Genomic DNA, 12,780 nt, shown 5'->3' on the forward strand with positions numbered 1-12,780 from the left:
AACCAACAGATCACATGACATCCTCTTGTGGACCATCACGGTCACCACTATCACCATGGCCCTATCGCGGTCATCATGTACTATGAAATGCATGAGCATATTCTAACTCTTTCCACAACAATCATTAAGTAAATGCAGATATTAAAAGATTTCCCGTTTATAATACTCATTTAACACTAATAATTTTCAAATTCAACACAGAGCATACTCAAACATATATTTTCCACCACCACACATCAAATTTAATCCATTATTTACATTAAATTCGATCAATTCAAATTCCACAAAATCCACACCAAGTTCAATCATCAATCACCCATAAATTTCCACATTTTCAAATAAAAATCACGCCAAATTAATTTTCACAAACCACACCTCAAACACATCAACTTTAATTTCCTCAAAACACACATAAAATGAATTAAATTCCTTTTCCACAAAATCACACATCAATTTCACCAAATTCCAAATCCACAAATACACATATAGCATCCTATATGCAAGCTAAAAATTTGGAAGGAGCCCTTACCTCCGTTGTAGCTTTAACAAGTGATTACGACACCACAATTAATTTCGGTAAAATCTTCGCTCGCGTCGCCACTTCCAAAGTTGGCTCACTAGCACCCTAGAGTGGAGAGGAGCAACTTTTCCTTCTGTCACTTCTCGAATGGAAGCTTAGGTTTAGACGAGAAGTGGTGGTTTGTGTTTGTGTGGTTTTGAAAACCACTAACACTGGTTTTCACGGAACAGAGGAAGATAACAAAATTGTCCGGTATTAAATTTTTGTAACGTAAATAAATTATTTTTCAACAAATAATTTAAATCGGGTTTCCAAAAATATATTTTTGGTATTTAACTCACAAAATACCAAAAACTAGGCTAAAAGCCTAAGAGATTCAACACAAAATATCCTAAAATTGTATAATTTAGGATTAAAAGTAAAGAGTCTTACAGAATGGTGGATCGAATACAGGTAGAATAGGTTGATCTTCTGCGTTCATATCTTTCGTCAACATCATCGTCGTCAAAATCACCAGATGATTCATCGAAGTATGTTTCATCCAAAAACTCATTCAGGAAGTAATATATCCATTCACATTTAGTTGCACTTTTTTTAATTATATTTTTTGTATCTATTAATATTTAATTTAGATTGCATGTACCCGAACAAGAGATGAACACTTGAATTGCATGTAACTATCTGCACTATTATCATATCGTCGAAAACATCATGCAAATAGAGTTGTACTTTAGTTCAGCTTCCATCAATAATTGGAGTGCGGTTTGGAAAGATGAGATTCAATATTGGAATGAACATCAGAATTACGTATTGCAAGGTCAATTCGTAGAAGGTGTTTTACGCCACAATAAAGAATATATAAATTGGTTCAGACATCACACTAGTTAATTCGTATAAGGTGTTTTTTTAATGAGATCTACGTTTGCAACCTTCAACATATCCTGACGTTCACTCAACCCCACAACAACATACCATGCACCAAACACCGTCTTTATCATCACCACAACACCTACATGAATCTACAGATATACCGACTCAGTACTACATTTCTTCAGTGTCAACAATACCAACCCCTGTTCATCCGACAGGGAACATAATTTTCTATAATTTGTTTGGTACTCATTGCACAACTTTTGAGTCGGCTTATGCTGTTTTTGATTCCATGTATAATGTTGAAACTCAAAATTATACGGAAGCAAGTGGTAGTGGTTCTAATCTACATACATATTGTAAAGAGGATAATGATCAAATTGATGATCAACCACAACAACCTCAAGCAGTACAAATGGCTAGAAGAGTTCGATGACCGCGTAGATGTGGAACTAGAGAATATTTAGATGGAGATAATTAGTTTAAATTTGATGGATTTTTTTCTTTAATTTAATGTACTTTTTTCTTTCAATTTAATGTATTTTTATTTTATTTTATTAATATAATTTTCTTTTTATTATTATTATTATTAAAACTAATAATATTATTAAAATAATTATTATTTATTATTTTATTTTATTAATAGTATTTTAATTTTTTAAATATTTTAATTATATATAATTTATTAAATAATAATTAACAATATTAATAAAATGAAAAACACACACACACACACACACACACACACACACACACATATATATATATATATATATATATATATATATATATACCAATACATGGTTGCATCCTGGGGATGCAGCATTCTATTAACATTGAAAAAAATGTCTTCAGCTCGTTGTTTTCCCACATTGCAATCATCAACTGAGTTTAAAAAGTAGGACATTTCTGTAATATTTTTTTGATGTGTGACATTTTGATAAAAAAAAGTAAAATATTAAAAAAAAAAAAGTCTAAATATGAGGCCTTGCTTAAAGCAAAAATACATCAAAACAAATTAGGAAGATATATTTTGTATTTTTTTAAAATAACATTAAAAAAAATTTAAAGTTAGCAAAATTAGTAAAAAGAGCACTGGTAAACATCTTAAATCATTCTTTTACGATCATTTTTTTCAACCTCTCCGACTTCATCATCTCATCATCTCTCTCTCTCAAAACAAATGAAGTATATGTTGTTTCATAGACTTTGTGTCGCATTCATTATGCAAGTTTGAAAACCTTGAGGTGTGTCTACTTATGATGTCAAATGAAGTATTTTGTTCATGATAGTTGGATTCATATGTGTAATTATGAAACTAAACTTCAAATACAAATAGATGTATTGCATTTATGGTTTATGATGTTTCCTTTTCATTCTCTTTAACATGTGAAATTAAGCTTTGTTAGCTCTTGGTTGTTTCTCTAATCCTCATTCTTGCTTGAAGAATGTAGTTTTGTAAGGACAGAGTGATAACTTAAGTGTTCAACTGCTCATAAATAATAACATGCATTCAAACTGTAAAATCAAAGTTCATTACATGTTACCATAGCTTCAAATCTATGCTCCCAATTAGTTGTTAGAGGTATGTATTAAAAACTAAGTTTACTGCGTGATAAATATTTTCTGGATTGGTTCATTCATATAATTTTACTAGCTTAGGGAGTTTTTCATTCACATGAGAACCAAAACTCCTACAATGGAGAATTTTGTGCTATGATAAAGCATAAATTGAGAAGCATTAGCTCTTGTGATTTGACACTAAATTTTGAACAATATTTACTCAAAACCTTTTGCTATTTATTTTTTTTCTTCATATTTTTTCTCACAAAAAATGAACAAGGAAGCAAGAAAAAGATGAAAGCTCAAGATCAAAGGTGAAAGAAGTATTTCCAAGCTTGAGCTACTTGAAGCAAGATCAAGCAAAATTACTTACGAGATTCAAAATCAAGCGTGAGAAGATAATGATAGGTATTTTAATAATGAAGATATGAATGGAACCAAAGAGTCCATTAGCAAGCAAAACAAGCCATCAACTATTAAAATAGCTAGTTCCAAGGCTACACAGTTAGACAAACAAATTCTAAGAGTCAAGCAACCTTCGATTAAGATTGCACCTCAAGCACAATATGAGTTATCAAATTTTGAAGCAATTGGTCAAACAAATACAACTACAATTTGAGTTATCGAATTTTTTACAATTCAAAAAAGAAGTTTGACATTGTCAACAAAGTCTCAAATGAAGCATCAATGTTTTGGATGTGTATTACTACTTGTGTTACAATATTTTGATAAGACAATTGTTCTTCCTTATTGTCATATATTTTAATTAAGACTTAATTATGTTTAACTCTTGTGTGTTTTATTCAATGACTTATTTAATTTTCAATAATTTGAAAAAATGTTTGGAAAATTGTGGTTTAAAACGTGGCCTAAACATATAAACAACATTTGAAAAAGTGTGCTAAAAATGCTAGCAACACATTCAAATTTATTGCCTTAGACCAAAAATTTATTGCCTTAGACCAAATATAATGAAATTGTATGTGACATCATTTAAAATATGTCAAATCGTTATTTTTTAGTTCAAAAATATGAGGTATGGACCAAAACTGTTAACTTCTAAAATAGAAAGATCAATTATGTGAATTGGTAAAAATAGAGAAACTAAAACTGCAAGGATTATGTGGTCAAGGTTGTAGATAATACGTTAAATACTCTTATTTGTGGACCTTTGGCAAATTATTATAACAACTTCCTCAATTTTTGCACATTATTATAACAACTCCCTTTTATTTTTCTTATCTAATAAATACAAAATAATAATAATAATAATAATAAAATCATTAATAATAATAATAATAAAATATAATTTATTTATTTTATTGTATTTTTAATTATTTTTAATTATAATAATTTTTAATAATAATAATAATTATTATTATTTTTGTTATTATTATTTATTAATATATTATTATTATTTATTAATGTATTATTATTATTATTATTTATTAATGTATTATTATTATTATTTAATATAATTATTTATTAACTTAATTATTTATTAAAATATTAACAATTAAATAAAACCTAGAACGAATTAACAAAAATTTAACAAACTCTTTGGGAGGTCGCATCCCCAGCAGCAACCTCCTACTGGAAAAAAAAAAAAAAAGTGTTGCTTGAGTTGATCGCACTTACAAGCCACGACCTCCAACTAACCCAAAAAAGTAGATTTTAGTATATAAATTACATCTGTGGTCCCTTAACTTAATTTCAGGTAACGTTTTAGTTATTTATCTTTTTTTTTTCTTCCCGATTTAGTCCTTTATTCCTAAAAATATCAAATAAAGTATGAAAATATGAGTTTATTTGAAGATTTGCATTACGAATTTGATGAAATTTGTTTTCAATTGAAGAATATAATTAATTTTATGAGTTTTGATTGAAATTTTGTATAAAAAAAGATATCATTGTTGAAATTTTAAAACATAAAATATCAAATTGTCACTTAAAATTAAAATAAAGGACTAAGTCGAAAAAAAAAAAAAGATAAAAGACTAAAACGTTCCGAAATTAAGTTAAGAGACCACGTAATTTAGCCTAACAATAATATAATAATAGAAAGAAAAGAGGAAAAAAAAAAAAAAGGAAGGAAGGAAGAAGAAATGGTTAACGTGTTTTTTTTTTTTGTTTTCGACAAAAAATGGTTAAAGTTTTTGGTTCGTTTCTTTCACACAGGAATAGGAATAGGGTTTTGGACTTCGGTTGGAGCTAGTCACTGTTACTAACTTACAACAAAGCTTTAACTTTACTGAACCTCAGAAGCCAACTTCATCTTCACTCTTTCACCTTCCAATTCCAATAAGGTTTCTCAAATTCTCAGATCTCTCTTTCATTATTACATTTCAAATGCCTCATTTTCTTCAATTAACGTTCTTCCTCTTCTCCAACATGTACTCTCTCTCTTTTTTATTTCAATTTAGGGTTTCCAATTTCTGGGTCTATTTTGTGATATTAGATTCAAATCATTATACTTTTCTGTTGAATTTTGCTTGAGAGTTAGGGTTAATTGTCACCTCTTATATTATTTCGTGTTTTTCCCCCAAATTTCTTAGGCTGGATTTATTCTCTTGCTGAAAACGCAGTCTTTTTCGGTAGAAACCTCATTCCCACCGTTTCATTTGTGTACTAAATTAAATGTCTGAAGTATTTCTGTTTTGCATTTTTTTATGAGATTTTAATATTTGTTTTTTTGAAGATATGTAGTAATGGTATTTGTTGATTAATCAAATTTTTCTAACATAAGCTTTTCCTGGCTTAGGATTGTAAACTAGATTTTTATTTGTGAAGCCTTGCTATTTTTGAATTCAAAGTAATCGCTTATTACATTCAATTTTGTTTTATTCTTCGCAGCTTAAGTTTTATTTTCATTCATATATTTATATAGTAGTACCATGACTGAAATAATGAAATGTTGAAACACTGGATCCAAGATTCGACCTCGAGGACTTGCTTGATGTTACTTCTAAGACTTCTGGATATAGAATTAAATCGATGTGTTTTGGGCCAGTTCATAGTAAATTTTAAGTGAGTAGTTGTAAGGAAAGGACAACTGTGACTCGAATAGGTTATTAGTTCTCGCTTGCCGATTAGTAGTTAGAAATATATGGTTCATGTTGTAGACAATTGATTCTGTGAACTCGTCTTCTGGATCAATTGACCCTTGTGCTTGTGGTATGATTTTATTGAAATCAGAGAACTTGTATTTTGTCATGTACATTATATTCCCTTTGTTAGCTTTTTTGATGTTCTAGATGTTTAAACCGTAAGATTAAGAGAAATTAGAGTCTTTGTATTTTGGACATGCTATACGTGGAGTTAGGATTGGATGGTTGTAGACTTGTGATTATAGAATGTTCTACGTCTAAGAAACTTGGGAAGAGAGACATGGATATTCTTTCTTTCTAATAAAGAAAGTTTCTTGGAGAAAACTATAACTTACCAATATGGTATCCGACACAGTAGAAAATGGCTTCTATTACTAAGTTTTAGCTCATTACTGCCAGATTGGTATTTGTTTACATGTTACTTATTTGCATGATTAGTTATATTGTATATGTTGTAATCATTTTCTTAAGTGATTATCTCTATTTTTGTGTTGTACATTTATATCATATTTTCTCCTCCGAATTAGAGCACCCCTATTTTCCTTGTATTATAAATTTATATATTTGAGGTCGTGGATCATGTTTGAATGAGTTTTTTTCCTGAGAAAGTCCAAAAAACAATACTTAAACTCCACCAAGCATGAAATATCATGTGAAATGATACAAGTATTTATTGCTAGAGATAAAAGTATGTAATGGCACATTGCTTTTAGCAGGTGACGTTTTTAATAGGTTGAATGTGTTTCACTCATGCATCCACTCCCTGCATGCTTTTACACACACATTCTCAATTATTTCTCTTGCAATTAACACCTTGATTGAACTTTTTTGAAATCTTTCAGGTTCTGTGTTAATTTTGATTCTGTTGACGGAAAGCTTGTTCATCTACCCCGCAATTGGCGTTAGCTATGCTACCCACTGGAGCAAAAGAGACCCAATTACGTGAGAGCAACAGCCAGAAGGTCCACCCCCAACCAATGGAAGAAGCCATGAACCAGAATCCAGAAGCTGTGGAAACCCTAGTTTCTAAAATTTTCACAAATATCTCTTCTCTGAAGTCTGCTTATATCCAATTGCAAGCTGCTCATACTCCCTATGATCCTGATAAAATCCACACTGCTGATAAACTTGTTATTAGTGAGCTGAAAAATCTATCTGAACTCAAGCATTTCTACAGGGAAAACAACCCAAAGCCCGTTTGCGTTTCTCCCCAAGACTCGCGTTTAGCTGCAGAAATTCAAGAACAACAGAGCCTCCTGAAAACCTACGAGGTCATGGTTAAGAAATTTCAGTCTGAAATTCAGAATAAAGATTCAGAGATCCATCAACTGCAACAGCAGATTGAGGAGGCTAGTCAGAAGCGAGCAAAACTAGAAAAAAATCTGAAGCTTAGAGGTTTGTCAAGCAAAGAATCCGAAGATGGAAATGGATTTTTCCCTGTTGATCTAACTCCAGATCTCTTTACCACTTCTGTGGAAGCAGCTGCGAAAGCAATTCATGATTTTTCAAAACCTTTGATCAACATGATGAAAGCGGCTGGGTGGGACCTTGATGCTGCTGCTAACTCAATTGAACCCAATGTTGTTTATGCGAAGAGAGCTCATAAGAAATATGCATTCGAGTCTTACATATGCCAAAGAATGTTTGGTTGCTTCGAGAACGAAAGCTTCTCTGTCAAATCAGACAATATTATAGTTGACAAAGAGAGCTTCTTCCACCAATTTCTTGCTTTAAGGGAGATGGATCCTTTGGACATGCTAGGGCAAAATCCAGATTCAATTTTTGGAAAATTTTGCAGGAGCAAATATGTAGTCGTAGTTCATCCAAAAATGGAAGCATCATTCTTCGGAAATTTAGATCAGAGAAATTACGTGATGGGTGGAGGGCATCCAAGGACTCCGTTTTACCAGGCTTTTCTGAAACTGGCCAAGTCGATTTGGCTTCTACACAAATTAGCTTATTCTTTTGAGCCAAATGTCAAGGTATTTCAGGTTAAAGGAGGGAGTGAATTCTCCGATGTTTACATGGAAAGCGTGGTCAAGAATCTGATAATGGATGACAGTGATGAAAAGCCAAAAGTTGGATTGATGGTTATGCCTGGATTTTCTATTGGGGGAAGTGTGATTCAGAGTAAAGTTTACCTCTCTGGTGTGAAGGTAGCTGAATGATTGCTGTAAACGAACAAGCTTTTTGGCAAAATGCCTGTTCGGTTGTATGTGTTTGTTTCAGCTATCATTTTCTTATCGTGTAAGATAATGTTGTGTTTGTAATTTTAAGATCCCTTTTAGTGCTTGTAAGATTACATGGTCCCTTTATCTGTTTGTAAGTTCAAGTCCAAGTCTCTTGTTGTAACTCTAATTCTAGTATTTGTGGGAGGGAGATTTGAAGGTATATAAAAGTTTTCCCTTTACTCATGAATTTCATTGCTTTAGGGAAAAAAAGATTCCTGGGTACATTGTTACAGCAGAGTGCACTATACCAATCAAAGAGCAGTACATTACCACTTCAAAATGAAAAAAATTTCTGCGCAGATTTAGATTGCTTATAGTCAGCATTTTCTCACACTTCGGACATTGGTGGCAGTGGGAAATTTGAAATGAGATCAGCTGATTTTGGTTTTTTTTTTAAACTAAAATGTTGGACTAGAAATTTAAATTTTAAATTGTTTGGTCTTGATCTAATGATCATTGATGTGCTATGAATATGTGGATTGTTGACTGCAGACAATCAAAATCCTACAAGTTTATGCATTCATTTAAAGTTTGTTGGTTCATTACACAATACTTGTGCCAATGATCTAGGTTTATCTGAGGAGATGGGGAATTGTGAGCTATATAATTATGATTTGTAAAAAAGTGTTTTAGAAACTAGACTTAGTGAGAATTTGTTAAGCAAATTTAATGAGTCAAAGAAAAAAAGAAAGAGAATGATTACATTCTTTCGATGTTAGTAGTTTGAATGGTATAATTGACTTGTGAATGATTAATTTTTCACAAATTGTGCTTCGAAAAAAAAAAAAACTTTACCAAATTGATAGTAACAAATGTTATCTTGTGTATAGTCACTACTTTGTCAAAAATACTTTTAGTACCTAGTTCGTTTGAAGAACTATGAACCTTATTTATTTTGATGATAACAAAATGAATTTGTGAGAATAATTTAAAGCACTAACATTCTGATTAAGTGTGCAGTTTTCAAATAAAGTGAATTTTGTATAATCTTATGTTGTATCTTCTGATGATTGGTGTAAGATAAAAGAACACCAATACTCCTCTTTTGATTTAGTATTTTAAGTCTGGTAATCGCGCTCTAAAATGCATATATGATGACTCCGGTAATACAATCAATGATATATTTCGTCTGCCTCTGATGACTACAACAAACACCTATTCGTCTGTCTCTGATGAATACAAGAAGTATTCGATTGTTTGCCTCTAATAATACTGACAAGAAAGTGATTGTTTACCTCTGATAATCGCATCAAGTATTTGATCCTCTGACTCTGATTTAAAATGTATGCTCTGATGAAAGTTAACATTATGATGAAAGTCAATGCTCTAAAGAACATAACTTTTGCACATCCTCTAAAGAACATCCTGAATCTGTTACTTGTTTGAAAGGTCTATGAGACATGCTCTGATCATCGTGTCCTTTGCTTCCTCTATCTCCATACCAAGATATGCTAAATCGGTTACAAAGATTCATTTTGGAAAGTTTTCTCTGGAAAATCATTCTCAAAATATTTGATACGAAACTTCATGATATATTCTGAATTTTTCCAATTAGGACAATGACCAGAAACCCTAAACAATCTCTATAAAAGGATGTGCATTCCTCACTTGAAACATACAATAAGAACCACACTGTTATAAGCATATACAGTCGCATATGCACTCTTGCTCTTAATCATTCATATTACTTAAGTGTTGAGAAAAGTTTCTAAGAGTACAACTTTGTAAACACTTTCTTGTGAGATCTTTCTCATAAAATCTAAAACTATTTGATGGACTTGTGATCACTTAACTGTATTTGAGTAAAGATATGTTATTATCACTAACTGTGGTGACAAAGTTATAGGTGAAAACGTTATCATGTCTCCCCTGTTTGATGGGGAGATATTCAAGTACTGGAAAGACAAACTCAAAAGCTTCTATATCTCTCACGATCCTGAACTGTTGTACATAGTCAAAGATGGCTATGAGACCCCAAAAGATGATGTTGGTGTTAAAATATCTAGAGAAGGATCTCAACCCTAAACAAAAGAATCAATACAAAATGCATCATAAAACCAGAACCTTCATGATGAATGCTATCACTTCAAAGAGTTTGAAAAATGCAACAACAAAGAAACAACAAAAAGTATCTTTGATGCTCTAGTTCTCAACTAAGATGGAAATAAAAAGGTACACGAAGCCAAATCAAATCTACTTGTCAAGAAGTATGAACTCTTCTAGATGGAAGAAGATGAAGACATTGAGACTATGTTTTATAGGTTCCAAACTCTAGTTTCTAGATTGAAGGTTCTCGAAAAGAGTTACACTACCTCTAACCATGTAAAGAAAATTCTCATAATTCTTCATAGAAATTGGAGACCGAAGGTAACATCTATTCAAGAGGCTAAGGATCTAAACAAACTGCCTCTAGAAGAGCTAATGAGTTCACTTAGATCCTATGAGATTGAATTGGTTGAAGATGAGCCCCAAAAGAAGTCAAAGTCCTTGGCCCTCAAGTCCCAAGGAAAGAAAACGATCTCAAAGGCTCTACAAGATACTGGAGACTCAGAAGAAAGCGAATTGGAAAATCAGAGTGAAGACTCAAATGATGAAGAAATTTTATTTATCTCAAGACAAATCCAACGCATGTGGAACAATAGAAAAAAAAAGCTTTTCACGAAAGAGATTTTAGATGGTCCCAAAATAGCAGAGAAAGAAGTGAAAAATTAGAAAAGAAAAAACTAATTTGTTATAAGTGCAAAAAATTAGGTCATATCAAATCAGAATGTCCAAAACTTGAGAAAAGAAAATCCTAGAGGAAAGACTTCAAGACAAGGAAAAAAGGTCTTATCGCTACCTAGGATGACTTTGATGAATCATCTAACGAAGAGCAAGCAAACATGACTTTGACGGATGATACTCACTCTGACTCTAACTCTGAAGATGGATATATTGATGAAGAAATTGTGGTATTATCTGACCTATCTCGTAATGAACTTATAGATTTCTTAAATGAGTTTCTCAACAAAAATCATAAGGTTTCTTCAAAACTTAAGCCTCTTAGAAAAGCTCATGGTATCTTAACAAATAAATGCATTTCCGTTAAAAAGAAGTTTGAAAATCTAAAAAGGAAAAATCTAACTCTGAAAGAAAATGTTTCAACAACTTAAGAGAATATAGTTTGCAATTATGTTTAGTACTAAATAGTTTTTCAAGAATTTCTTGTAAATGACATAAACGAAAGCAAACAAGTTTCTATGATCTATGGTGTTAACAGAAACAATAAATGTGGCATTGTTTTTGAAGAACCAAAGGAAAATCCTATGTTTAACCTATCTGATATTGCTTGCATATATTGCCCAAAGAAATGTCACAATAAAAGAACTTGTCCCATGCAAAAAACATGAAAAGACAAGAAACCTTTCATAACTAACAAACTAGGACCCAACCAAATTTAGGTACCTAAGAATAAAATAATCTATCTTGCAGGTATCCAAGACACATGACAAGACAAAAGTCTATGTTCCAAGAACTGACCCTCAAGAACGGAGGATTCATAGGTTTTGGAGGTGATCAGAAGGGTAAAATCACTTGGTATGGCACATTAGGGGAACCATATATATAAGAAGAACTTGATATATCTGAGGAATCAACAAAGTTAGTCTACAATGAATTAGAAGATATGCCTGACAACTCAAATCAAAAGCATAAGGAATCCAAACCACGATGGAATTAAAAATCCTCTCATTTAGACTCTCTAATAATAGGAAATGAAAATGATCTTGTGAAAAGCAGATCTGCTCTTAAAGAAGAGTATATGTTTGAACTATTATATGATATTGAACCTACAACTATAGACGAAGCCTTATCGGATGATGGATGGATACTAACTATGCAAGAAGAGTTGAATCTGTAAGTATAGAAGTACGCCTAAGAGGGGGGGGGGGGGGGGGGGGGGGGGGGGGGGTGAATTAGGTGTTAGTAAATTTTCTTGTTTTTAGTGATATGGTAATTGAATTTTCTGAGTTTAAGAACAAGACTTAATAAAATGTGCAGTAAGTAAATGAACCCGTTAAGATTTATCCTGGTTCCCCTTATAACCAAGGGTACGTCCAGTCTTCTTGCACACCACAAGAGATTAATCCAATACTTGTCAGAAAATGTACAACTCCCACCCTGGGATTCTTGCTACAAAACTTCTAACAATACTTCTAAGATAGCACACCACTATCTTACTTGTACAAATGATACAATAAGGTTTGAATGAGTCTAAGATGTGGTATATTGATAAACAACTCAATAGCAATTCAAGTACTTGAGAACTTTTAGAATGATATGAAAATCTAATGCAAGTACTTAGAAAAATCATAATTTTGTTCAAAGTTGTTTAATGAATTTATTCAAGGATTGTTAACTTTTTGATATGAAGTTATGGGGTGTTTATACTCCATAAAACATCCTTTCAGATTCGTGGTCATTGATCCAAGAGGTTTGATGAAAAATTACA

General features: G+C 31.7%; 1 protein-coding gene across 2 annotated transcripts; it reads left to right on the forward strand.

Annotated features, from left to right (window-relative positions):
• The first annotated feature begins 5,072 nt into the window (after positions 1-5,072).
• LOC101509722 (protein GRAVITROPIC IN THE LIGHT 1) lies at positions 5,073-8,478 on the forward strand. Of its 2 annotated transcripts, none has more exons than XM_004516558.4 (2): positions 5,073-5,346; positions 6,903-8,478. In XM_004516558.4, the coding sequence occupies exon 2, from the start codon at positions 6,969-6,971 to the stop codon at positions 8,226-8,228; it is 1,260 nt and encodes a 419-aa protein (XP_004516615.1). In that variant the 5' UTR covers positions 5,073-5,346; positions 6,903-6,968; the 3' UTR covers positions 8,229-8,478. The 2 variants fall into 2 exon arrangements, with proteins under 2 accessions (XP_004516615.1, XP_004516614.1); XM_004516557.3 differs by having other exon boundaries at positions 5,074-5,259.
• The last annotated feature ends 4,302 nt before the right edge of the window (positions 8,479-12,780 follow it).

This window comes from Cicer arietinum, chromosome 6, assembly GCF_000331145.2.
Source record: "Cicer arietinum cultivar CDC Frontier isolate Library 1 chromosome 6, Cicar.CDCFrontier_v2.0, whole genome shotgun sequence".
In the NCBI taxonomy this organism is placed as follows: Eukaryota; Viridiplantae; Streptophyta; class Magnoliopsida; order Fabales; family Fabaceae; genus Cicer; species Cicer arietinum.